At 40.6% G+C, this 26,639-nt stretch overlaps 1 protein-coding gene across 1 annotated transcript; it reads right to left on the bottom strand.

Annotated features, from left to right (window-relative positions):
• Window positions 1–9,548: 9,548 nt before the first annotated feature.
• Window positions 9,549–24,355, bottom strand: LOC137490935 (uncharacterized). Its single transcript, XM_073947843.1, has 3 exons — window positions 24,326–24,355; window positions 23,616–23,745; window positions 9,549–10,993 (listed from the first exon to the last, which is right to left on the bottom strand). The coding sequence occupies exons 2-3, from the start codon at window positions 23,698–23,700 to the stop codon at window positions 10,026–10,028; spliced, it is 1,053 nt and encodes a 350-aa protein (XP_073803944.1). The 5' UTR covers window positions 23,701–23,745; window positions 24,326–24,355; the 3' UTR covers window positions 9,549–10,025.
• Between the last annotated feature and the right edge of the window lie 2,284 nt (window positions 24,356–26,639).

The raw sequence follows: 26,639 nt of genomic DNA, 5'->3' as shown, positions 1-26,639 counted from the left end.
TAATAGCGTCTCTGTTCAAGTCCAAGATGAACTAAGAAAATTTGATGTTATGCTGCATCTTCTTTTGTTTAAAGGTAACTGTGTAGTTATTAATGCTGTCAAAATCTGTTTGCTACTTGCCATCACACATGAAAACATTATTGCATCTAAAGACTTTACATTTTTGTGCACTAAGCTATGATTTTGTAAACTGAATATTGTATTAGTTCATGATATATGGTTATTTTTTGTAAATTTATACAGTTATATAAAACTTCCATGTTTTTCACAAAAAGATTCTGGCAACCACAGCTGCTGGTATTTTTTCAGAAATTGAACAGATATTTTACACAACAAGAGTTTGCTTATTAACACTCTCTTGGTGTTGACAATGTTAACACTTTCAAAAGTGTTATTTTTAACACTTATAGTGATTCCCATATAAACTCTGAGGGAGTGTTAATTTTAACTCCAAGGTAGTTAAATCTACTATCTAAAATTTGCTGTGTAGAACCATTTATTTTAAGAGTGAAAGAACCATTTGGGGTTCTATTTAATGAACCCTTAAAATGGTTCTATTTAGAACCTTTTTGGGGTTCCATATATGAAGCGCTTGATAGAACCATTTTTGGTTCTATATAGAACCGTTTCTTTTAAGAGTGTATGCGCGGATGTATACCTGACCGGTGAGCCGTCTGACAAGTGCCCTTCTGAATCAAATCAGCAGGATGCCTGACTTTAACTGCAGTTCGGCAGTTTCACTTTAACTCATGAACATTTCATTCATGATAAAACTTTCGTGACAAACTGGGGTATTAGACGCACATAAGAAGCAAGAACTAATGAGAGTGTTATGGAATAACGCTCGCCAAATGGAACGAAAAAAAACTTCCGCATTTCGCGACGTGTGTTTGTGTGTACAGAGATAACCGTGATACAGTAAGTGTGTGACATTTAAAAGTATATAGTGTTTACACTGTCATAATGGGCTATTTTAATGTTTTTAAAGTTAGTCATTATGAGTATGGAAAATGTCTTTTCCTGCATTTATTCTGCTTCAGGAGTCAGTCAGTTGACTGTAAACAACACAACAAACAGTGCAATAAATAGTTTTGAAGAAAAATTTGCTGTCGTTGAACCTGAGAAAACTTTGACAATAATCATAATGATGTAGTCTCCATGCTGTACTAATAATTATGATGAAACAATTTTTAACTGCGGGGACATATCTTTATTAGTACAATTTGGCTGTATTTTTTGTGTTCCTTTCAAAAAAATGCTCAAAAGAAATTTTATATTTATTGTCCCCCCCTACTGTTAAATCAGATTTACGCCCATGATTATACAGGAGCAGAATGTGGGAGGTTATTAGCATTGTTTTTAAGATTGTTTAACTCTTGTTTTACTTAAAGAAGCTTAAAGCTCCAAATTTACCTGCCCATTTAGCCTCATTACAATAAGAGACAGTTTAAGAGCAGCAGTCTTGTGTGTTTAAGACTTTATTTCAGCTCTAATAACTTGTTTTAAAAATGCTCAATCACACTCAATCTTCGGTATTCTGAGAGGCAACAAGTCATAACCTTGCATTGTAATACTGTCAAGGCTTCACTTGAGTAAATAATTGTGAATAATATGCATGTGTGCGTGTGTGTGTGTGTGGTCTTGATTATAGAAGAAAAACTGCTGAAACACTCATCAGAATCTCAAAGTAAGAGTGTCATCAAGTGTGTGTTAGTGATGGAGAAAACTCCACATGTGATGGAGATTTAACTCTACTGTTGGTGTATTTGTGTGTCTTATGATGATCAAACTACATTAAAGTGTCGTTAATGTTAATTCAGAACAGTAAATGAATCTTGTAGAGCATTTATTAACCCTAGTTACTGACTCCTGATGAATGAGAGTGATCAGACATTTACTGAAGCATTATTAATCCACAGTTGTGCTTGTGAACATCAGTTAATGCACTGAGAGTCAACAAGAACTAACAGAGAACAACTTTATTGTCATCAACTAACATGAACAGATCAGTAAATACTGGAATAAATGTGCTTTTATTGTTCAGTTCAAGTCAAATCATGAAGAAGAAGAAGATCAGAAGAGCAGAAACAAATGTCACACTTCATTTCTCCTTTATTCATTGAGCTGCTGGATTTCTCTACAGTCAATTCAAGATTTGACAGAGATTCAGACAGGATTCAGACATTTCCATGTTCATCATCACATTCTAATATCAGCAGTGGATTTGACATTGACTTTTATTATTTGTGCTCAAACAACAGAGAAACAATGAAGAAGATCAACCTGTAGACAAGAATGAGCTGATCTGAACACAGCAGCATCCTGGAGGACACTTCATTAACATCAATGATGATACTGATGAAGACTGACGCACGCACGCATGCATGCACACATGCACACAAACACGCACACATGCACGCAAACACGCACGCAGACAGACTTTCTTTCACACACACACACTGTCTGTCGCGTACACACACACACACACAAATACACACACACACACACACACACACACACACACACACAGACGCACACACAGGTAAAATCACACTGTTGTTTTCTCTTATTCACACATTATTCACTCTCACTCACACACACACTCACACTTTGGGAGTTTTGAAGTTTGATTGGTTAATACCACAATAAACAGGAGTTCTGTCTTCTGGAAGCACTCGTAAAACTAAACTAAACAAGCAAACTAAATCCTGCTTCACAAATTCACTTGATTTTGATTGTATTGTAAAAAAAACAGGAAAATGTGTATATTACTGTTAAATGAAAATCTGAAATATTTTATGGCTTATGGCTATGATTTAGTAATAATTTTTATTTATTTTTATTATGTTTTTAATGAAATTGGTCTTACAGTTAATATTTTCTGTAGTATATTTATTAATTCTGGTACTTTTACCATAAACCTACATCTCAACCATTTGGTAGAGGCTGATATTTTAGAAATAATGTGATGTGTTGAATAAAAATGCACGGATTGTGTTAACTAGCGACATTAGGAGTTAAGAAATGCAATCAAAAAAATTTCTATTGCTTTTGTCTTGGTGTGACAGTTAAAGGGTTCTTTGTAATACAATTTTGTCCTTTAATACAGCAGTAAGATATACAAACTGTGCCCTTAATTTGACCTGCTCAAAGAAAACACTCTTTCTGGATGTATCAAACAAAACTCATGCACAGAAGACAGCATGAGCATTTACAGCTAATAAACTCATGTCAATATTATCCCGCCTGCTTTTTGAGCGCTGACAGGCGGGTCTTACACGGCTATGATTGGTTATTGTCCTTAACAGAAAGGGCTTTAGAAATATAAGCGCTGTTCACCCATGGCGGGAAGAATACGCGATTATCACAGGTAATAGACACAGTGGAGAAAACTTAATTGCACATGAGACACGCTCATGTCTGGATCCACAGCTTTAACAGCTAAGAAGATAGGAAAAGTTACCTTACAAACTGGCCAGCGGGTCAAATGTCCAAAGTGAGATAGCGAGAGATAGGCAGGGGTGAAGTTTTACAACATTTTTCCCTAATAGTAAACTAGCGGGTTGTATGCTGTGCCGCCTCGCCCTCGCGCCTCCGTCCTTCGCCATAGTATTGCGACATCGCGCATAGGAGATAAATGACGTCATCAAGTAATAACCGGTTATGACCTATTACTGAACTGATATCAATCATTTTGACACCCCTAGTAACGAGTAACGATGCAGCACATAAAAAATCTATCGGAGTAAAAGAATTGTTGTAAAAAAAAATAAATGAGTGAAAAAGAAGAGAGAACCCAGTCCAGGAGACTCGGAACAAGCAGAATTCCTTTATTGAGACGTGTTGGTTAATCTGCAGTCATACAGCGTCTTTAAGATGTCCATGTGTCTGCAAGAGCCTACTAGAGGTCCGCAGTCTGCAAGTTCTTTCACAAGTCTCTCACAAGTCTCACACAAGTCTGAATTAAGACAAAGATTTCATGGCTATATTGTGTTCTTAGGAGGAGGGGATATGGCTAAACAAAGCATGCAAATTCAGTATTGGAGTCAGCATGGCATAGGTGTTAAAAAACGGCCCAGCTACTGACCACACAAGTTAATTAACATAGGGTTTCTGTAGCATAAAAGCAACACCCGAAGACAAAGACAGAGTCGTTTAAAGCATTTGCATCACTGGCTTAGCCTGTAGTCAGAGAGATAAAGGTTAAATGTCCCTCCTAGCTGGCATGTCAATGAAATAATATAATTAAAAACCAGAGAATATAACTTTTTAGTTATACGTAGATTATTGTTCATTTGGAATTAGATGATATAAATTTATATTTCCACAGTATTAAACTCATGGAAAATATGTACTTAAGTAAAAGTGGAAGTAGGAGAAAAAAGTAATACTCTAGTAAAGTACAGATACTGCCTTTTAGTACTTAAGTACAGTAGTGAAGTAGTTCTACTTCGTTACTATACATCTCTGTAAACGATCAATACAAAACATCAAATTATCAAAGACAAATCCAAGATGAAAAGATGCATATCCTGACTTTGAAATATACATAACATGGAGCAGGCCCTATGTTATGGGCTGATCTGGTTAGGCAGAATCGCCCTGAGCCTTTCTCAACCCTTACCTTAAATAATCCAAGAATTCCCTCAAGGAAGGGGGTGTGTGTATAACAAAAGGCATTCACACTTAGTGGAAAAGTCACACCCTTCACAGTGGTTCAAAAGATGTCTCTGTTTTCAGCTCATGTTTTGAATGGTCAAAGATATCAAAATATTTGCAATTTTTCAACTCTTACACTGTAAAAGCTCTTTGTGCATCTGTGATGGCTGCTTATATTTTGAAAAATAGTATACAGAAATGAGAGAAAGTAATTCAACACCTTTAATACCTTTTTTAAAACTCTTTCGACACATTTAAGATGCAGAGGGAGAATAAGGCTCGGCGGAGCAATTCTGCCGTTGCAGAGGTGCAATGGTAGTCAGCATTGGAGTATTATGAGTGCTTAATATAGTCAATACTGATATGAAGAATAAATAAAAGAGGGGCACAGCTATAGAGCCGCTGCAGTGGTGCTATGGGTTAATGTAACTTGGCAGGGTGTCTCCTCTACTGTTGCAGAGGTGCACTGGTAGTCAATGTAGTATAGTCATGCATGTTCCCGTAAGAATGTAAAACCCTGTCGTTAGTGATATGTAGAGGTGAGAGTAAATAAGGGGTCGGCTAGAACGTCGCTGCAGTTGCGCTATATGGGATTGTAGCTCAGCTGAGCTTCTCTACTGCTGCAGAGGTGCAGTGGGTCCGTGTGGAGGCAATGTGTGCTCCTGCATAAGCATATGCTGCTGTATTTATGCAGGGGAGTGTGATGATACTGGTATAGGAAGCTTATATATGAGCTTGATTAGAGCATTGCTGCTACGGCAATTGAAATTTGAGTGACCCCTAAATGTGTCAGAGCTGGTAAATAAGAGTGAATGGAAGTAAGGAACAATTGGAGTTTGGAGGGAAAATTAAAGGAAGAAAAGAGGGAAAGAGGCCTAGAAATGCATGCAGGTGGAGGTCTGCTGGTGAGGATCAGCTGGGCTTCCCTGATAAGGTTTTACTCTCTTGAGGTATAAGAAGCTAAGAGGGTTTGAAATGGTTGTGTGTGTGTGTGTGTTTGGTGGTGGTGGTGGGGCGGTGAGGGGGGGGGGGGGGGGGGGAGTTTTTCATCCTGCAAAGTTAGATCAGCTATGCTGTGGTATAATGTTGGATGAAATTTTGATGTTAGCTCAGAACATCTCAAAACCAAAGTCTAGAGTGAATATGGCATTAAGGGTGTGGGCTGAAGATGAATTTGCATATGTGAATCAGAAACATTTCCATTCAGTAAATGTGCAAATAAAATATGATGCACACTTATTAATGATTCCTACTTGTCTTCTTCGTGATAAATAGTAGGCAAAATCTGATATGCAGTGGGGGAAAAGAAGGAAAATGAGTTAATCAGACGCTGGATTCGAACCGATTTCATGCTCTTGCATTTTACGAGCTGCGCCACAGAGACTGTTAGGAGTACTGCAACATTTTACACATATAAATCACACTTTTTCCTGTTTACTACACTCAGTGCGATGTTCAGACCCAACTGTGTTAACCGCATCAGCTAAACTCTCCCACTCAATTTTTTTTTTCTTTTGTTATTAATTCCGGTGGACAAACAAATAACACCAAATAACACCGTTTTTCTCTGGTCTACCTCCGAAAGGACACCTCTAATTCACATTCTGTTCAAAGTTTCTCTTTTCGCATGCTTTTGCCATTGCTTTTTCCTTTGGTTTTGCCAAAGTAGAGTCATTAGCATATTCAGGAGGCAGGGAGGGGTTTTGCGCTCGTGCATGTTGCACTCAGTTTTACGTTCATTTGGATGTACAAAAGAATATGCGTGGGATTTAGCGTACGCAGTGTTTCATACATCTGAATTTCATACTTCTGAAAAATGTACACATTTCAGCTTTGTGCGTACGCAATGTTTTAGTATGATTTCCACGCAAGTCTTCGTACATGAGGCCCCTGATGTGCCAGCGTCTTGCGGGGATTCAGGCTCGATTGCAGGCGAGGCATCGGGTGAAGTTTTGAGGAGAGGGGGGTTCTGGCTGGAGGAGTTGTTGTTTGTTTGTTTTTCATGTCGGAAGGTTAAATGATGCTGAAGCATAGGTTAAATGCTGGAGCGTTTGTAGTGGGAAGCATTCTTCCAAAACGAAGATAGAGCAATAAGGAGAAAGTGATCCGTTTATATTAAGCTAGGATCACTCTGATTGGATTATTACTGATTAAGGATGTGTGGCCAGCAGTGCTCAATCATATCATGTGCTCCTCTCGAAATTAGTTTATGAAACATCTCTTAAGCTGCATCGAATGAGCGAAACTCTGTAGACATTGATCAGATCTGTACGGTTTCTCTCCTGTATGCATCCTCTATTGTGTTTTCAGATGTGTTAACCGATTAAATCTCTTGTCACATTGTGAACATTTATACAGTCTCTGCAGTGTGAATCGTCTGGTGCAGTTTAAATTTTAGAGCTGTAATAAAAGTCTTCTCACACTCAAAGCACATATACTCTTTCACACCAGTGTGGATCTGCATGTGGTCATTAAGGTTTGCTGATTCGTTGAAACTCTTCCCACACTGAGTGCATGTCAATTGTTTCTCTCCAGTGTGGGTCTTCATGCGTTTATTAAGGTCTGAGGAGTTGCTGAAACTCTTTCCACACCGAAGCTGCGGTCACATTAGAGTTTGAGCATGGAAAATTCTGTTGTACGGCACTGCAAAAAGGGGCGGGATTAAACAAGATTTTTAGACATTAAAAAGGAGAGCGTTTGGTCCATATTTTACATTTCTGTCCAGAGAAGTCATGTTTTGATCTTCGATAGGTCTCACACTATCAAGTGATGTGATTTCGCAGGTCAGAGTTCACCAAGCTTGAACTTTACAATGCAGTGAACTGCAAAACTGCACGAACTTGCATTTCCGGTCTGACGCATTCGCGTGCGTATGAATGGAAATCTATGGGGGAAAAAGTCCAGTGTGACCGTGGCTTAAGTGCAAGTGAATGGTTTCTCTACAGTACGGCTCATCGTGTTTTAGGGAATCAACCAACATTTTAAGATCGATCAGGGTTTATTAGCTTATTTCAATGTACCGGATCTTAAAGATTTGAATCATTGATTTGACTGAATTGAGTCAGACTGAATCAGGTTAAAAGATTCACACTTTATCTACCATTTGTCCTGCAAATAGAAGTCATCGTATCTTACCAACCTTGTTAATATTACTTACGTGGCCAACGATAATAACATAACACAGTATTGAGTTAACTTTTAGCAAGGTAACAAGATCTACAGCTCGAGGGAATGACTTAAAAACACATAAACAAGAACACAGTTCTTACAAAATGAGAAAAAAAGATTTATTGAGCTACACTACGATACATGAAACTAACTACGTAATAAGCAAACAACAAACTCGCACACACAGAGGCAGGTTAGAGGATATAAAATGATTTGACAACCATCCTAAATTAATTCTAATACCTCTAACAAGATCTTAGAATAACACATGAGAAACCACAAAAGCAGAGATATGGCTTATCTTTAACTGTTTACGATCTATCTGCCCCAGATCAGTAAGAGACAACGTTTTTTTGTTACTTGCACTTTTGCTGAAGATGAATCTCCCTCGCCAGCTGGCCTTGGGGAAACACGGTGCTCCTGATTGGCTGGTGGCTTCTGTGACGTCCTTGGAATTCCCCCGCTCGTGGGTGGGTAGTTCTGGGTTACTGAGGTGACGGACTGCTGAAAGTCGGTTTGCAGAAGTTCGTGCGGTTTCAAAGCAAAGTTTCTTTGTTGCAGGGCGTTTTTAAGTGACCTGGTCTGATCCATCCCTATGGCACTGTCTGCCAATGAGCAGTTGCCATGAAGGGCGGGGCCACACCCCGTGCCCACGTAGAAAGGGTCAATCATTAACAGACTGCATGTAGATTTTACATGGTAAAACTCTTGCAAGATTGAAACTATCTTACATCAAATGTTACAAGACAAATACTGTTTGTACTACTAGTTCTCATTTACACCAACATAGGGCTGGGCGATTTGGCAAAAAAAAAAAATCTAGGTTTTTTTATAAAGTTTGACCGATTCACGATTTCGATTTTTTTTTTTTATTGTGTTACTAGTCTTCTCAAAACATTACAACAACATGACTGAAGTAACACTCTCTTTAAAAGTAACTTTAACCATCTGGTTAAGGAACATTGTATTTTTAATGGCCATGTCATACAAAAATCGGTCAAGGTGTAAGTAAATGTTAAACAAATTAACGAGTTAAATAGCGTTGCTGACGATTTAAATAAGAAATATTTGTGTAAATATTGCACTTGCAGGAATACAAAGGGATTTTTTGCATGTTTTACTGGCCCTCACCTCTGCTTGTGTTCAAACCAAAAGATCGGCGCAGTTTTTCACATGGCAGGCTTTTACATCCTTCAAACATGTTGAGATCTAGTTTATCGACTTGATAAGGTAATATGTCTTGACAATACACACAGACGTGACTCAGACTAATGCAACAAGTAAAATCCTACATGACATCACGTTTTAACAGAAAGTCAAGCAGGTCGGACACCAGAAGCACCGCGACACATGACAGTTTAAAGTATCACACCCCAGACGCGCACATTCGCATAATATTTAACATGAAACTAATCAGATGGCGCTCTGTGGCGCGGCTGAAATATGACCTGCGTCCTGAATCGTGGTGCGGCGAGTCACCGAGAGGCGCTTCTGGTGTGCTTCCAGCTTCATACAGAGTGAACCAAAGCGCATTGGTGCCATTATAATGTATTAAATATATATATATATATTTTTAAAATCGCAATTTCTCAATTTGATTCAAAATTAAATCGTCTGAAAACGTAAATTCGAATTAATCGGAAAAAAATTTTGAAAAATCGCCCAGCCTTACATCAACAGATTGCAAATGTCACTACCTTTCATTCAAGACCAGATATCATACATTTCAGACAAATACAGATCAATTTATTCTGCTTTAAGGGTTAAAACAACACATTGATTAACCTGGTTGGTTGAAATAACCACAGCATATGAGGAACATTATGGTTTATTATTTAAAGATACATCTGCCTTAGTTCTAACATTTTAAGAGATTGTCTTTCATTTGTATGCATAATGTTTCTAGAGATTTTTTGTCTCTACAAAATTGTGCATCTGACAGGATGTGCCCAAAGCACATGACCATGTAGAGGAGTCATTCAAAAGTCTCGTGAGGCGGTTTCTGCTGAAAATCCTGTAAAGCCCCTTTATTTAGTTTAAATCATTTACTAATTTTGCTGAAGGGTACCTGGAACATTTGCGGCCAAAGTATTGGTCAGAATAACCCAAAATCAATTGGTGCTTTGTTATCGTGATGGTTTAAGCCCTTAAGCCAGATCAATGACTGAGACAATTTGCAGATGCCCAAGATTTCAGATTCAACTCGTGTTGACCACTGCAATATGCCCATGAGTTCCTTCAACGTGTTTATAAAAGAATGATGATTTGCTAAAACTCTCCCCACACTGAGTGCATGTGAATGGTTTCTCTCCAGTGTGGATCATCATGTGATAATTAAAGGATGATGATTGGATGAAACTCTTCCCGCACTGAGTGCATGTGAATGGTTTCTCTCCAGTGTGGATCTTTATGTGTTGATTAAGGTGTGATGAGCAGTTAAAACTTTTTCCACAATGAGTGCATGTGAATGGTTTCTCTCCAGTGTGGACCCTCATGTGTTGATTAAGGGATGATGACTGGATGAAACTCTTCCCGCACTGAGTGCATGTGAATGGTTTCTCTCCAGTGTGGATCTTCATGTGTTGATTAAGGTGCGATGAGCAGTTAAAAGTCTTCCCACACTGAGTGCATGTAAATGGTTTCTCTCCAGTGTGGATCATCATGTGATAATTAAGGTGTGATAATCTGTTGAAACTCTTCCCACACTGAGTGCATGTGAATGGTTTAGCTCCAGTGTGGATCCTCATGTGGTGATTAAGGTTTGATGATTGGTTGAAACTCTTCCCACACTGAGTGCATGTGAATGGTTTCTCTCCAGTGTGGATCCTCATGTGATAATTAAGGTGTGATGATCTGTTGAAACTCTTCCCACACTGAGTGCATGTGAATGGTTTAGCTCCAGTGTGGATCATCATGTGGTGATTAAGGTTTGATGATTGGTTGAAACTCTTCCCACATTGAGTGCATGTGAATGGTTTCTCTCCAGTGTGGATCATCATGTGAATCATAAGTTTGCATTTGCTTGCCAAACTCTTTCCACACTGAGTGCAGGTGAAACGATTCTTGTTTCTCCTTTTTAAAACACCATCAGTCTGTAAATGAGTTTTTTCCTCAATTTTGACATGATGTTTCTCCTCTTTACTCCCCTCATTCTCTTCAATTAGGTCTGAAATAAATAAAACATTAGTTTTCATTAAGTCTTAAAACTCTCATCAAAAGCTGAAAAGTGAAAAGACACTGGAAACGTTCGAGGTTACTAAAGTAACCCTTCGTTCCCCGAGGAGGGGAACGGAAGCACTATAAGTGGATTTGATGTTCTAAATCCACGTATGGGAGGATTCGGTTCAGAAGCCGCTCGTCTGAAAGAGTATTGAACAGGCCAATGAAAGCAATGAATTGGCAGCGCAAGCCTGCGCAGGTGTACTGCATAGCCAATTTACTGAGCATATAAGCACACCTGGCGCCAGCAGACGCTATCCTTTTTAAGCTGAAGAGACTTTTAACAGCTAAGGGACAGTCATTATGGCGACGGAGTATAGTGCTTCCGTTCCCCTCCTTGGGGAACGAAGGGTTACTTTAGTAACCTCGAACGTTCCCCTTCGGGGGAAACTCCAGCACTAAGTGGATTTGATGTTCTAAATCCACGTATGGGAGCCCATTGAAAGCGCCATAATGACTGCACCTTACCAACACCCATCATGAGAGGGCAGTCAGGCAAGCGTGACGCACCCAGATCATGAGAGGCGCGGTCCTCCAACGTGCCCTTGGCCCTAACTTATCCCACTTCAAAAGAAGCTTTACGGAATAGGTATATTTTTTTGGGAGTTGCTAGCGTCTAGATAATTCTAGGAATATACAACAGTACGTTGGGAAGCATGCCATCCCAGTAGGGAGGACGCTGTGGAGACCATCCGCACCCAATAGGGAAACAAATGGAATTAGATATGGACTAACCCTGAGAAGGAGGAGTGCGCATAAGAAGGTGGTTAGCAGATAGGGAAAGCACGGGTCCACCCAGGGGGGGGGAACTTAACCGTGGTGGAAAAGCATATGGGGATCACCAGCGGGGATCAGTCATAGCAGGCACCTATACCCAAAACACGGACTGACCAGCGGGCAGACCTACAACGTAGTGGGCCAGCAAGTGACTCCTCCGCTGAGACAGTGCTGGGGGCCTCGGAGGAATCTGCAGGGCTCACCGAATGGGGAACTTTACTGACAGACAGGAGGGTGCACATCTCTCCGTGTTCGGGAAAAAAGGCACCACAAGCATGCTACAACACCTACCGAGTTGTTTCCTCAATCACCAAAGGTCCCTAACACCCTTGAGGAAACCGGCTCCACTCGCAGATTATAAAACCTTGCAAATGTGTTGGGTGTCGCCCAGCCCGCATCTCTACAAATGTCTGTTAAAGAAGCGCCGTGCGCACACGCCCAAGAGGATGCAATGCTCCGAGTGGAGTGCGCACGCACTCCCGGGGGGAATGGCTGACCTCTGCTCAAATAAGCACATGAAATGGCCTCCACAATCCAGTGGGATAAACGTTGTTTAGACACGGCACTTCCCTACTGCCGTCCGCCATAACACACAAAGAGCTGCTCAGAAGATCTAAAGTTCTGAGTACGGTCCACATAAATGCGCAGGGCGTGAACTGGACAAAGTAAGGACAGGGCTGGGTCTGCCTCCTCCAGGGGCAGCGCTTGCAGGGTTACTACCTGATCTCTAAAGGGAGTGGTAGGAACTTTGGGCACATAACCCGGGTGGGGTCTAAGGATAACGTGAGAAAAATCCGGCCCGAATTCCAGGCACGAGTCACTGACCGAAAATGCCTCCAGGTCCCCGACCCTCTTAATGAAGGCCAACGCGACCAGCAGAGCTGTCTTCAGGGACAGAAATCTTAAAGATACTGTATGGAGTGGCTCGAAGGGATCAAATCGCAGGCTCGTGAGAACGAGGGCGAGATCCCAAGAGGGTGTGAGAGGGGGGCGAGTTGGATTAATTCGCCTAGCGCCTCTGAGGAACTGAATGATGAGGTTATGCTTTCCCACGGTGCCGCCAACCACTCTGATATCCAGGTCCGGTTGGGCCAGAGGGGCGCAACTAACAGAACCTGTTCCTCGTCCTCCCTGACCTTGCACATTAACTGCGCGATCAGGCTCACTAGGGGAAACGCATACTTGCGTATGCCCCGAGGCCAGCTGTGGGCCAGTGCATCCGTGCCGAGAGAGCCATCGGTCAGGGAATAAAACAACTGGCAATGAGCGTTCTCGGGGGAAGCAAACAGATCGATCTGGGCCTCCCCGAATCGCGCCCATATCAGCTGGACAGACTCGGGGTGGAGTCTCCATTCTCCAGAGTGAATCTGCTGCCGTGAGAGCACATCGGCTGCACGGTTGAGCATACCTGGGATGTGAATGGCGCGCAGCGACTTCAGCCGCGGGTGACTCCAGAGGAGCAGACGGCGGACGAGCTGAGACATGCGGCGAGAGCGCATACCCCCCATGCGGTTGATATACGCTGCGCCGCCGTACTGTCCGTCCTGACCAGCAGGTGTTGCTGCTCCAGCACCGGAGAAAAACGGCGGAAAGCAAGGAACACTGCCAACAGCTCTTGGCGATTGATATGCCAATGCAGCTGGGTACCTACCCCCAGGCCCGCAGCTGCATGCCCGCGACACACGGCTCCCCAGCGTGTGCTGGAAGCATCTGTTGAGACAACAACATGACTGGACGCCTATCCCAGAGGCACACCGGCCTGCAGGAATGAGGGGTCGTTCCAGGGGCTGAGGGTGCGGCGACACAGCGCAGTAACAGAGACTCGGTGTGTGCCCGCATGCCATGCGCGTCTTGGAACTTGATCTTGAGGCCAGTGCTGAAGTGGTCTCATATGGAGCAATCCGACAGCTGCAGCGGAAGCCATATGCCCCAGGAGCCTCTGAAAATATTTCAGTGGGAAAACTAACTTGCTGTCGTCTCTGTGCGCAGTCAATTGCTCCCGAGAGTGGGCTAAAATCAGCCAGTCGTCGAGATAATTGAGTACGCGGATGCCCGCGAGCCGCAGGAGACAGAGAGAGCCCGAAGGCGAGGACCTTGTACTGCCATGCACGACCTTCGAACGCAAACCGCAGAAACTGACGGTGGAGTGGAAGAATGGAGACATGAAAATACGTGTCCTTCAGGTCTATGGCTGCAAACCAATCCTGAGGACGAACGCATCCGAGGATGCGCCTCTGCGTAAGCATTTTGAACGACAGCTTGTGAAGGCAGCGATTCAAAACGCGCAGATCTTGGATTGGCCGTGACCCACCGCTCTTTTTGGGTACGATGAAGTACGGGCTGTAAAACCCGCTCTCCATCTCAGCTGGAGGTACCGGCTCGATTGCACCCTTCGCCAGGAGGGCAGCAATCTCCTCTCGCAAGACAGGGGCGGACAGGGGATTGACCCTGGTGAAATACACGCCCGTGAACCTGGGAGGCCGTTTCGAGAACTGTAGTTCGTAGCCGAGTCTGATCGTGCGTATGAGCCACTGCGAGGGGCTGGGAGCCCACGCTAACCAGGCAGGCAGAGCCCTCGCTAATGACGTCATCACGACAATCGTTGACGTACCCGCGGAGGGGCAGCGCGGAGCGGGTGTGCTGATCCGGGGAGCGCGAGGGTCCCGCAGAAGAGCTGGAGGAGAGCGATTTGCTCTGGCTCCGCACCCTGACTCCTGAGAGGGGGCGCTGGCGGAGCATGCAGACCCTGCGAGACCCTTCGCGGTCCGTTTACCGGACTTAGCGGTGCCCTGGGCAGGAGGGGCTACCGGCTTTCGGCGTGCTCGACGCGCCCGCTTCACCCCCGGCGAGGAGCAGCGGAGGTGGATGGCTCGGCCAGGGATGGAGCGGGCTTAAGGCCCCGCCGATAGATGACATTGCCCATCGCATCCGACTGCTCCTTCACCGCCTTGAACTCCTGGGTGAATTCACAGACAGTGTCGCCGAACAGGCCAGCCTGGGATATGGGCGAGTCAAGAAAGCGAACTTTGTCAACCTCGCGCATGTCTGCCAGGCTTAGCCAGAGGTGGCGTTCCTGGACCACAAGTGTGGACATCGTCTTCCCCAGTGCGCACGCAGCGGACTTAGTGGTCCGGAGAGCATAGTCGGTCGCCGTGCGCAGCTCGTGTAACAAGCCTGGGTTAGACCCACCCTCGTGCAGCTCAGCCAGCGCCTGCGCTTGGTAGCACTGGTAGGTGGCCATCGCGTGCAAGGCGGAAGCTGCCTGGCCCTCAGCCTTGTAAGCTCTAGCTCCCAGGGAGGCAGATTTACCTCCACCAGCGAGATCGCCTCATACCCCCTGGCAGCTCCACCATCCAGGGTGGTGAGGGCGGAGGCGGACGCAGTGCGGGCAGAGAAAGGTGCCCTCAAGGAATGCGTGAGCCTACTGTGCACTTCCGGGAAGAAGGGGACGAGAGGCTTCGAAGGCTTCGCCTTTTGGTCCTCTACATAACACCCATCTAGTCGGTCCAGCCGCGGGGCTGGGGGATGAACCATCTCCAACCCGACGGCAGAAGCAGCCCGAGTAAGCACGGCCAACATGTCCGCTTCAGGATCTGTTTTGACGACGTTCGCTTGCCCAGAGAGGGTGAGCGGGTCCGGATCATCGTCGGACAATGAAAGCCCACCCTCCGATGCCGCGGAGGACATCTGATCTCCGGTGTCAGCGAGCGTGAGAGCTACAATCTGATTAGACGGATCACTCCCAGTACCCGAAGCTTGGATGGAGCGATTGGAGGAGCGAGAGGTCCGCGAGCCCTTAGGCGGCGGGTTGTCTCTCGCTGGAGCCCTCAGATCTGCCCGAGCGCCCGTTGCAGAGCAGGAGGCGACAGGGGTGGCTCACTCTCTTACGAAAGCTAACCGCGATCTCAACTGCGTGACGTTCATGGCATCGCAGTGACGACATGAACTGCCCCCCCGAGCACCACATTAACATGCTGGACCCCCAAACATGTAATGCAGTGATCGTGCCTATCATCCGGAGCCAGGAAACCCCCGCAACCAGAAACGCACAGTCGGAGCGTCATCCTGAAAAGGACGTGCTGCACGACTGTGTTGCTCTTTTAGGATGCTTTGCAGCAATACACACCGCTCTTGGAGGACCGGACCCAAAGGGACGCCAGGCAAGGGAGAAACCCAGCTCGACCGTCTGCCACTGCGTGGACTCGCTCTGGACCGGGAGACACTCGTTCGCTCGAAGTGGCTCGAAGTGTAGATCAGCAGGAGGAACCCTCATGAACTCGATCAGAAAAGTCTCTGAAGCGAAAAGGATAGCATCTGCTGGCGCCAGGTGTGCTTATATGCTCAGTTAATTGGCTATGCAGCACACCTGCGCAGGCTTGCGCTGCCAATTCATTGCTTTCATTGGCCCGTTCAATACTCTTTCAGACGAGCGGCTTCTGAACCGAATCCTCCCATACGTGGATTTAGAACATCAAATCCACTTATAGTGCTGGAGTTCCCCCCAGAGGGGAACATTGGCTACACACACTGTATTTCTGATGCACATTAAATGTAGAATAAATCAGATCATATTTTGTTTGGTCCATTAACGTGTACACATTTAAGCAGATTCAATTCAATTCATCTTTATTTATCTAGTGCTTTTACAATGTAAATTGTGTCAAAGCCGCTTAACATAGAAGTTATAGTAAATTTAAACAGTTTTAGTCCAGTTTTCAGAGTTTTTCATATAGGTCATTTTGGTTATATTGATAATACATTGATAAGATTTCTACAATTTGTAAAGCAGAAAGGGAATACTTGTTCATTGTGTGTCTGACTGGTAAACGTATTAGAAAAAAAGTTTTGGGGTAACAGCTGAATATTTGCCTCGCAGATATGAGACATACCTGTACAGCATCTGCATAAAGGCTGGAATGTGCACCTTTCCCTTTGTTTGCTGTTGGGTCATTTTCATCCATTCTGGGGTGATTCTGATATTTGGGGAAATCTTATTTTGACATATTCTGGAAAAATGCTCCATTGGGCTCTTTTATAATTTTTTTTGAGTGCAAATAAAATACAATAGATAATAACAACAACAACAACATGGAAATCACTCAAATAAGCATTTAAATGAGAGTAATAAATTCATTAAGACACAATGAATTCCCCATCACTGGAAAAATGCTTAAACAATGTCAAAACCTCAATACACTCTGGGCAAATTTACTCCATTTTCATTATATTCATGGCTGTTTTTTCTCCATTGACCTCTATTATAAGAACATTTTTTGATTGCAAAGCCATGACAGCATATATTCATGAATTTATGATTGTTGGTGTTTTCTGTGACGACAGTCAACATTGTTTAATTGGTCTACACCCATGAGACGGCAAAAAGGAAATGGGTGAGAGAATAAAGGAGGAGGAGGAGGAGGAGGAGAGTTGAAGAAGGCAGCATTATGTGGTGTGTAGAAGAAAGAGAAGTTGACTGAACTGTTGCGAGTAGAGAAATCGGGTCGAGATGAGCAGTGTAAACTTAACGACTGGCTGTGAGAAGCAAAAAGCGGAAGTATGTATTTGAGTATGTTTTTAAGTACGTATGTAAGTGAAAGTACGTATTGAAGCAACAGAGCAAAGACCGCTGTCTTGTTACTCAAGTGCTCGTGACATCTGTAAATTAGTGTGTCACTAAAGACTTCAGTGCAGTGGGTCCTGAACAAAATCAAATTACCGATTTATCTCCAGGGTTCCCACGGGGTCTTAAAAAGTCTAAAATTTAAAAATTGAAATTTAAGGCCTTAAAAAGTCTTAAATTCGCTGTTCTGGGTCTTAACTATTTTTGCACAGGTCTTATTTTTGTGATATCCATGTAACGCTACATGTAAAAATAGGTTTTTGGGATGTTGTAGTTCTTTATTTCACTAGTCCAATTGTAATTTGCGTTATTACAACTACAAAAAGGTCAACTTGCAATAGCCAATCAGCTTTCTGTTAATAAACTCAGTGTGCGCGGTAGGCTTGGGCGGTATCCAAATTTTGACACTGTCAAACCGCCTCCTTATTTTACCTTGGTATCCGGTATTACCGTAACACTCAGACAGCGTAGCTAAACTGTTGGCTTGAGCCTAAACCATTCAGAAACTGAATACCTTACATACGACCTTAGTCTTGTTTGTATTTTTCTACGCGGGACACTCCTCTCATTCGCACACAGACACACACACAGAGAAAGAGAGAGAGAGCCAAGTGACGTACAGCACCGATCTCTCTCGCTCTCTCTCTCTTACACACACACACACGCCGCTCCCGTGATTTATTCAAAAATGTACTCCCACATCATAAGAAATCTAGTCGGCTCCCGCAATATAGCAACGGGAATGCAGAAAGCTGTAATCGGGCCATAAAAATTATACCCGAGGGGGCCCGAGACCGACAGGTACATTTTGATTGACTGCTTTTTAAAGCCTGAACCTGTTCACAGCCCGACATTATACAAATGTGCTCATGCACACAGCTCTTTTGTATTTTTTTCAAGAAGAGTCATTTATATGTTTTAACATAATTTATTAGTAACAAACGTAGACTATAGGCCACTTGGAAGTTGGAACAAAGAAATAAAATAAGTCCTCTGTAACATTGTAACATTTCAGCACTATAGGTCTAGGTACATGCACTTCGCCTTTAAATCGGCTAACACACCAATGAAAAGAAGTCTTGCTTAACAAATCAAATTAAAATAAACTCTTAATGATGACGGGTATTTTGGCAATAAGAAATTAAGATAAAGGCTCTGCAAGATTTGTTTCGCCATTTCTCTTCACAATCTGGCATTAAGGTGACGGTGAAGCTGAGTATTAAAAGAATAATGTCAACATTAGCCTGTATATGATGAAGATTTTTACTTACTAAACCTAGGCTATATGAAGACATTTAATTGGGTGAGTGGAGAGCCCTATGAATCTGCCATTATATGTCTTTGAAAACAGGTGACAGGTTAAGGCAAAGCGGTCATAAAAGAGCAGGAGAGAGAACTTGGGGATACAATGAGAACCATCTGTGTCAGAAAAGCATGAAATGCATACAACATATGTTGAAACTGTCATGTATGTTTAAAAGACCCATACTGTATGGAAGAGAAGAGTCCAGTTTAGATGTTTGAAACATAGATACTAGTCATAATTACCAAATGTGAACTGTATGTGTAAAAACAGTTATGAATACATTAGATCTTTACATTAAGAGGGCCACCAAGAAGAAGAGGCTTTAAATAGGGGTCGTAAAGAAGTAGGAGCTGGAAGAGGCCTGTGGAACCAGTAAACAGCTGTGAAAACACAAAGGTGGGAGGAAGCCAGGATAAAGGGGATAGCAAATGTGAGGGACATCAGATTGTCTTGGAGTGAGACTAAGGATTAGTCTGCTTACGGACGTCTCTGCTTTTTTGGAAGATATTCCAATAAAGTATATTCTTCTGATATTCATAACCCCCAGTCTAAGTTTGATTCATTAAGAGAAAAAACGAAAACCACAACATATACTGTCTACATTATGATTATATGGTTTCATTAATATTCATTTATAATTTAAAAACCCTTTACTCACCAAGATTCGGCTACGTGTTTTTGTGGAAGAACATTATTAAATCCACTGGCTTAAGCGCAGTCCTGCTCTCAGGACCGATGGTGCGTCCCAACAGCACCAACACCCTTTCCTGCTGCTACAGGCCGAGATGCAGAGTTCTGATCTGGCTAATTTTGCAGGTTTTGGGTAAGATTGTTTGTTCATCTTCTACCAGTCAGGAACATCCATTTCATTTTCCATGACAGCAGTTTCAATAAAGCGAGTCACCCCATCTTTTTACCTGTCAGCTTGCGGTTTGTGCTGCTCTACCGTAATATGCATTGTATGAGCAACTGCCGAAATACCTTGGCGGCTAGAATTACCGTTCCTTCTGAGCTAGTGACTGGCTTGACTGCCTTCAAAATTAGCTTTTTTAACTTCTTCGTCATTATTTGTTTCACCTTTGCAGGGATTGATTTTAATACAGGGATTTGAATTTTTTCGGGTCCCGTCGGGTTCGGGAAAAGATCTTTAGCTCTAATGCAGAAATACTGCCAAACTGCAGGTCACTTTATAGCGCGACTCGTCACCTCACCTCTCCCCCTCCCTCTCTCTCTCTCTCTCTCCTCCACACTGTCCCGTGATGACATCACACATACGTTTTTGTTGGCATTAAATAAAGGATATTTAATATTTTATGACGGTATAACGGTATTGAAACCCGACACCGTTGCTATTTTTAGATCCCCATTATACCGTAATACCGCCCAAGCCTAGCGCGCAGCGAATTTGACGTCATCGCTGTGTTTGCGGAAGTTCGATTTGAGTACGCGCAACATGATTTCGGCTGGCAGAGTATGCCGTTATTTCACTGACAAATGCCGTAAGAGCAGTTTTATAAGTCGGGACTCGGGAGCGCTGTAATACGAGAGAGCAAATCTCTTCTCTCGCGCTTGTTTCTTCTGTTCGTGCACAAAACTGCTCGGGAGATCTCAAAACACTGGCTGCTCACATGCAAATTATCTGCTCTCCGTCTGACTCTTTTCGTGCTTTTGCTCTCCAGAGATTCTTCAGCATACTGTAGTATTAAGAATAGTGAACTGATAAAATGAAAAACTGTGTAGTTTTACTACAGTAAAGTGTGGTGAATTGTAGTATAATATACCCAATATTGTAAAAAAAAATAACTAAAACACTGGGTAATTTGTTTATATTACACTTGTGTTACCATAGCAACTATGCTATTACCACAACAGATTAATTTAAGTATTTTACTGTACTTTACAAAATACTGTACAGCAGACACTAGTTCACTTTATTTTAGTTGCTATGATAAAATGGGATTAATAGTGACATTTATTTGAAGTATGAATAGTACATTAGGCTATAATACCTTATCAAGTGTTTCCCTATTTTCTATTACAGTTACATTTCTGCTTGCATTAGTATGGTGCACCTTTTGGGTTTTTAATAAATGTTTTTAAAATAAAACTATTCTCTGTGTGTTTGAAACTGGAAATATCTTATCATATAACATACAGCCAAAAATGTGATGTTGTATTAGATTAATAATGTAATATGCAAGCCTATTTTAGTATTTTGGTTATTGGTGAGAAATAGTGGACTAATATAAATCATATCAAAAAAGCACGAAAGGAAGAGGGAACCGTGTACTCAGAGCGCTAAAGAAAATTTGTGCATGAGCAGTGCATATTTGAGAGCTCGCATGCACTTTTGTCCACAAACAGAGGAAATCAGTACACGAGAAATGAGATTTGCTCGCTCATATAACATGAATGTGCTCTTGACTTGTAATACTGCGCTCACGACATTTGTCAGTGAAATAACAGCATAGCGGAGCTAATGAAATTTTTTGAGACTCGGGTGAACAGTTCACGCGGCATTTGCATTGGGTTGAATATAAAACAGTTTGAAGAGATTTTGTCTGAAACAGGTACGTCTGCACTAACATCTTTATGATCCGTCCATGTGTGATCATAGGGAGAACCACATGACCAATAATTCTTGTAATTGCAACAGCCGTGGGAAAGGTGGAAGGTTTTTGTTAAAGTTTGAAAAAACCTGAAGGATAAGTTTGTTAAAACAAAAAAAGAGGCCCCCCAAAACATCTTCAATGATATTAATGATTCTCTTTTTATTCGTCTGATTTTACTGTCTGTTTATTTTGACCGCCCCCCTGTCATTTAAAAAGAATATCTCAATGGTGAACGTGTCAAGTATAAAAGCCTCATCTGTTGCGTGAGGTGTGCGATGCGGTGCCAGGTGAAAGTATAAATCAGCATTAAGATGTTTGTTTTTTCTGTAGTTCAATAATACTTTTAACCTGTCTTTAGTACTGTTCAATTTAAATACATTTATTTAACCCCTAATTTTGTGATTTTACATTTTCTCTCACGCGTTTTTGATATTGTGATATAGGTCTTAAATTTAATACTTAATGGATTTAAAAAGGTCTTAAAAAGTCTTAAATTTGACATTAAGTTATCTGCAGAAACCCTGATCTCGCTGGCATGGAGTCAGCTGCCAACTGACCGGCTGGGTTCACCAATGCCCTCAACCTCAACCTTCACATCCACATTCGCCATTCCCCACTCATTTCCCTTGACCCCTCCACTCCGTGGGTAAGAAGCAAAAGTTTTTGTTTTCTTTGCCCAAATTCTCATTTTGTTTCTCTTGTTTTGTTTTCTCCCCGTACTATTGTAATCATTATTTTCCCCGTTTTCAAATCTGACGAATCTGCTGGCCTGAAATCATTTGCATTTTTTTCTGGTGCCGAATCGTGCACCACCGCTGACTGTGCGCGCACCACGCAAAAAGGACGAGGCTTTACTCCCCACATACGCCGTTGTGATATTCTTTAAATCAACAGGGGGTGGTCAAAAGAAACCCACTGTAAAGTCAGACGGATAAACAGCGAAGTAGAATGTTTCCGAAATTACGTCATTTCATTAATAAAGTTCAATGTTTTTAAACTAAATAGATTTTTTTGTTTTTATAAATTATTTTAATGATTATAAGGATTTTTATGACGATTCAAGATTTTTTTTTAATCAAACTTTGGTGCATCACTTGCTTTTGTTCATATCTCGGACAGTTTTACCCATTATAATTTCTTAAATATTAATGACAGCAGAGCATGGGCTGCCCTACAAATACATATTTTTATTATGGCAAGAATAAAAGCAAAAAAAAAAAAAAAGTACACTTACTAAAAAATACATGTTTCTTTAGATTTAGCCCGCTCCACAATTCACAGATTACTGTCTGGCTAGTTTCTCTCCTCTGCTTATGCCAAAAAGGCAATAATGGTTCAACGTTTCTGACCATTATCACCAATAAAGCCTAGAAAAACAGGGCATCAGTATATTGTACACTGATAGGTTCAAATATTCCCTGTGTGTTTTGTTTTTGTGAAGTTTCAGTGCACTTTACTAACACATTTCTTAAAACAGTTTGCATAGAGAGAAAAGAGAGAATTCTAGACATCTAATTGTTGTCGTTCTGAGATTGTATGTAGAGCGCTCTACAAACTTGTTGAGTGTTGAAACTGGCCTCTGCTGAAGAAACAGCAAACTATCTACAGTAAAATTTTCTTTTAATTGAATCTCTGACTCCTGCTCTTCTTCATCTGATAGACTGGTCATTTTTGGGTTAAAACTGTTGGTCCCCCTACAAATTGTATTTATGCACACACACTATAATCTGCTGTTTTACTCCACTGAACTCCATATAAATGACAGAAACTTTTTTGAACAGGCCCATCTAAAGGGTTAATGCAGCCAACTGATGATCAACAGTAAAAATTACACATTTGACCTCTTCCCAACAGGGAAAACAGCAACAATGTAGAATGCATGATTATTTGGTGTCATGGCTCAACGGTTAAAAAATGTGGTTATAATAGAAGTCAATGGGTCAAAAACAGCCAAGAACATAATGAAAGGGTATATAGATTATAAGATTAATCGTATTATCATCACGATAACAATATTTTTGGCCCACGATCATGAAAATGGGAGACTAATAATACTTAAAAGAATGACAAAAGACATGAGAACAAGTAACAAATGAAACTCATTCCTGTCTTTCAATGAGTGCTTATGTGCATTTAGGAGAACTAGGCAGCACACTCAGGGCTGCAAGATGGATTTAATTTAGTATTCCTATTATTAAAATATATCTGAATGACGATCAAATGAGTGAGTTGGTGTTTGAGAATGAAAATTAACCTGTTTGTTCTTGCAGATCTTCATGTTTGACTGTGAATGTTTCTTCAATCTTCACATCTTCACTCTCCTCTTTAATAAACGCCATCTTTATAACAGTGTGGAGATCAGTCGCTTCAGCAGGAGTTTTTCTCTGCGTTTGGACAAACAATAAAAAAGTTCTGTTTAAAATAAATAAAACAATGAACAGAAACAAAATAACTTCTCTTTAACACTTGCTTCAACAGTTTCTTTATATGAGAGTAACTAACAAACAGAAATCAGGAAAGTCAGAGCCAGAAACAAAAGCCACAAATGACCTGATTAAAACTAGTACTCCATAGCTTATAGTGATGTATACTTAGAATGGAATGACATTAAGCTATTTAATAAATTATAATTTCATTAAAACACTTATTACACACTGTTAGATCTCTGTAACTTTTTTCAAACTTTATTTGAGTATGTTCTTAATTTTTGTTTGTTTTATTTATTTTATTGTCTGCTTACAGCAATGTGTAGCACTTTTTTTTGCACAAGACAAATTTCCTCTTGGGGACAAAAACTTTATCCTATTTTTATTCAAACAATAGACCTCATAACTGTTAAATAGTACTACGTTGTATAAAGGGTTAAAATAATATTGTCAACAACAGGTACATAATTTAGCACTGAATGAAAAACTGAAACTTTAATCAATCACTTTATATAAGTGTAAACGCTTTAAAACAAACCTTTCTCCAGTTGAATCACAGCGCGAGAGCGGCGCAGGTTTATGACGTCACAAGTCATGCCAAAATAAAAGTCTTTTTTTTCTTTTTTTGCCACTTACTCTTAGTCATAAGTCATGACTTATTATATATAGTTTGTCTCTGCTATGGACATTTTATCCTGTTTAAAATTAACAAAGCAATAAAAATGTCCTGTTTAAAATAAATAAAACTATGAATAGAAACAAGATAACTTCCCTTCAACAGTTTCTTTATATGAGAGTAATTAACAAAAATAAATCTGGTAAGTCCGAGCAAGAAACAACAGCCACAAATGAGCTGATTAAAATTAGTACTGCATTTTTTATATATAGTAATGTATACTTAGAATAAAGTGAAATTATGCTAATTAATAAATTAAACCTTCATTAAGACACTTAATACACACACGTTGTTCAATAGTTCTCTTTACTTTGATTAAAATAGTATTATGTAGTATAAAGGGTTAAAATAAAATTGTCAACAGCAGAACTTCATTTAGTATTGGATGAAAAACCTGAAACTTTAATCAATCGGTTTATATCTGTGTAAAAGCTTTTAAACAAACCTTTCTCCAGTTGATTCACTTTTTTTTTGTCATAAGAAAAAATATCTAAAATCACATACAAATACAAATAATACCATTAGACAGAAAGGGAAAAAATATTAATATAATTAAAGTATTAACAATAATATTAATAATAATAATACTAAAATTACTAAATTAAACAAACATAATTAAACAAATGAATGAAATTACAATGACACTTAAACAAATCACCATAAGGAAAGTAACTAAAATTGAGAATCTTCTTTAAATACATCTGCATAATATTTCAGGAATCTTAGATTTTTTTTTTTATTGTTAATAAGATGAAGTGATTTTAGGAGGGAGTTAAATTCTATTCTAAAATGAGCAAATGAGTAATTATTTGCAAATTTCTGTTTGTGAATGAAAAAATTGCCATATAAGATAAAAAAAAGTATGATGTGTTCCAGGGATTTAGCTTTTGGGTTATTATAATAAAAATAATGTTTTTTTAGATTAAAGCAATTCACAGCATTGGCAAAAGCAGATATATGAGAATTTAGGAGTGACCAAGATTGTTTGGATATTGGACAATCAAAAAACATATGTACAAGTGTCTCCTCTGCTTGTTCGCAGAAAGAACAGGGGCTGTCGATTTCAAAACATTTGGAAATACTAGAATTTTACAGGGTAGATATTCTGTACAATTGTAAAGTGTATTTCTTTTGCCTTGTTGGAAATGCAATATTTCCCAGGTAAAAGCCAGGTTCTAGTCTATATCCTCAACCAAAGACCTCCAGAAACACTTTCCTCTAAAATAAATTTTTCTTTTAAATTGAAAACTTTGACACACAAAGCTATTGTTTCATTTCTTATCTAACAGACTAACACCTTCTAAAAGCAAAGGAGAATGAATATTCACTGAGCTCCTTGAGTTAAATCTACAGTGAGTTTTAACTAGGTGAACTAAACCAAGTGATACTGCCTTAACAACTTTATTAAATTTGTTAAGAGTTGGAAAACAGTGGTAGGTTATAAATTGTTCATATGAAAGAATGTTTCATGCATCATCAAACAAGCAAAGATTTCAATTAATATTATTTTGAAACCAACTTTGGAAAAATAACAATTTGTTTCTGATTGTAATATCTCGGTTATTCCATAAGAGAAATCGGTGGGGAGAAAAATTGTGAACGTAACCAAGCTGCCAAGCAAGCAGACATTGCTTAGAGGGAAGATAATTACATTTAAGAAGAAACAAAAGACTACCAATTTTGTCAAAAAGTAGTTGTGAATAAAAAAAAACAAATATGCGTTGGATTGGTTAGGCATCTCTTCCAAATAATCTTCCAAATAATTAAAAAAATGTATATGATGTCAGAAAAATCAAAAAAGTTTACACCCCCCTCTGCTTTACTACTAGAAAGAACTTCATTTTTCAACTAATGAGGTTTGTTCTTCCAGATAAATTTTAAGAAAACAGTATTAATTTCTTTGGCCATTTTGTTTTCAACAAATAAAGATAACGTTGGATATACAAAAAGACCCTCTGCCTTGGACAAAAAAACTCTTCCATATAATGACAGGTCCCATTGTAGCCAGGAATTAAGAATATTTTTAGTTTTGCTGATCCTAGATAAAAAAAAAATTAAGTGCTGTCTCACTAAAAGATTTTTAGTAACATAAATAATGAAATATTTAATTGTGGATTTAACTGGGATATCTTCTATATATTCCTAACTCAAATTATGAACAGGCATTATCTCACAT

The sequence above is a fragment of the Danio rerio genome, chromosome 4 (assembly GCF_049306965.1).
Source record: "Danio rerio strain Tuebingen ecotype United States chromosome 4, GRCz12tu, whole genome shotgun sequence".
Classification (NCBI taxonomy): domain Eukaryota; kingdom Metazoa; phylum Chordata; class Actinopteri; order Cypriniformes; family Danionidae; genus Danio; species Danio rerio.
Note: the sequence above shows the minus strand (reverse complement) of the source record. Positions and strands in the feature narration are given on the sequence as shown.

Bases quoted from the DNA above. Each gene is read 5' to 3' on its own strand.
- LOC137490935 (XM_073947843.1), bottom strand. From the start codon at position 23,700: ATGGCGTTTATTAAAGAGGAGAGTGAAGATGTGAAGATTGAAGAAACA. The intron at 10,994-23,615 runs GTTAATTTTCAT...TATTTATTTCAG, and splicing joins AGATCTGCAAGAACAAACAG to ACCTAATTGAAGAGAATGAG.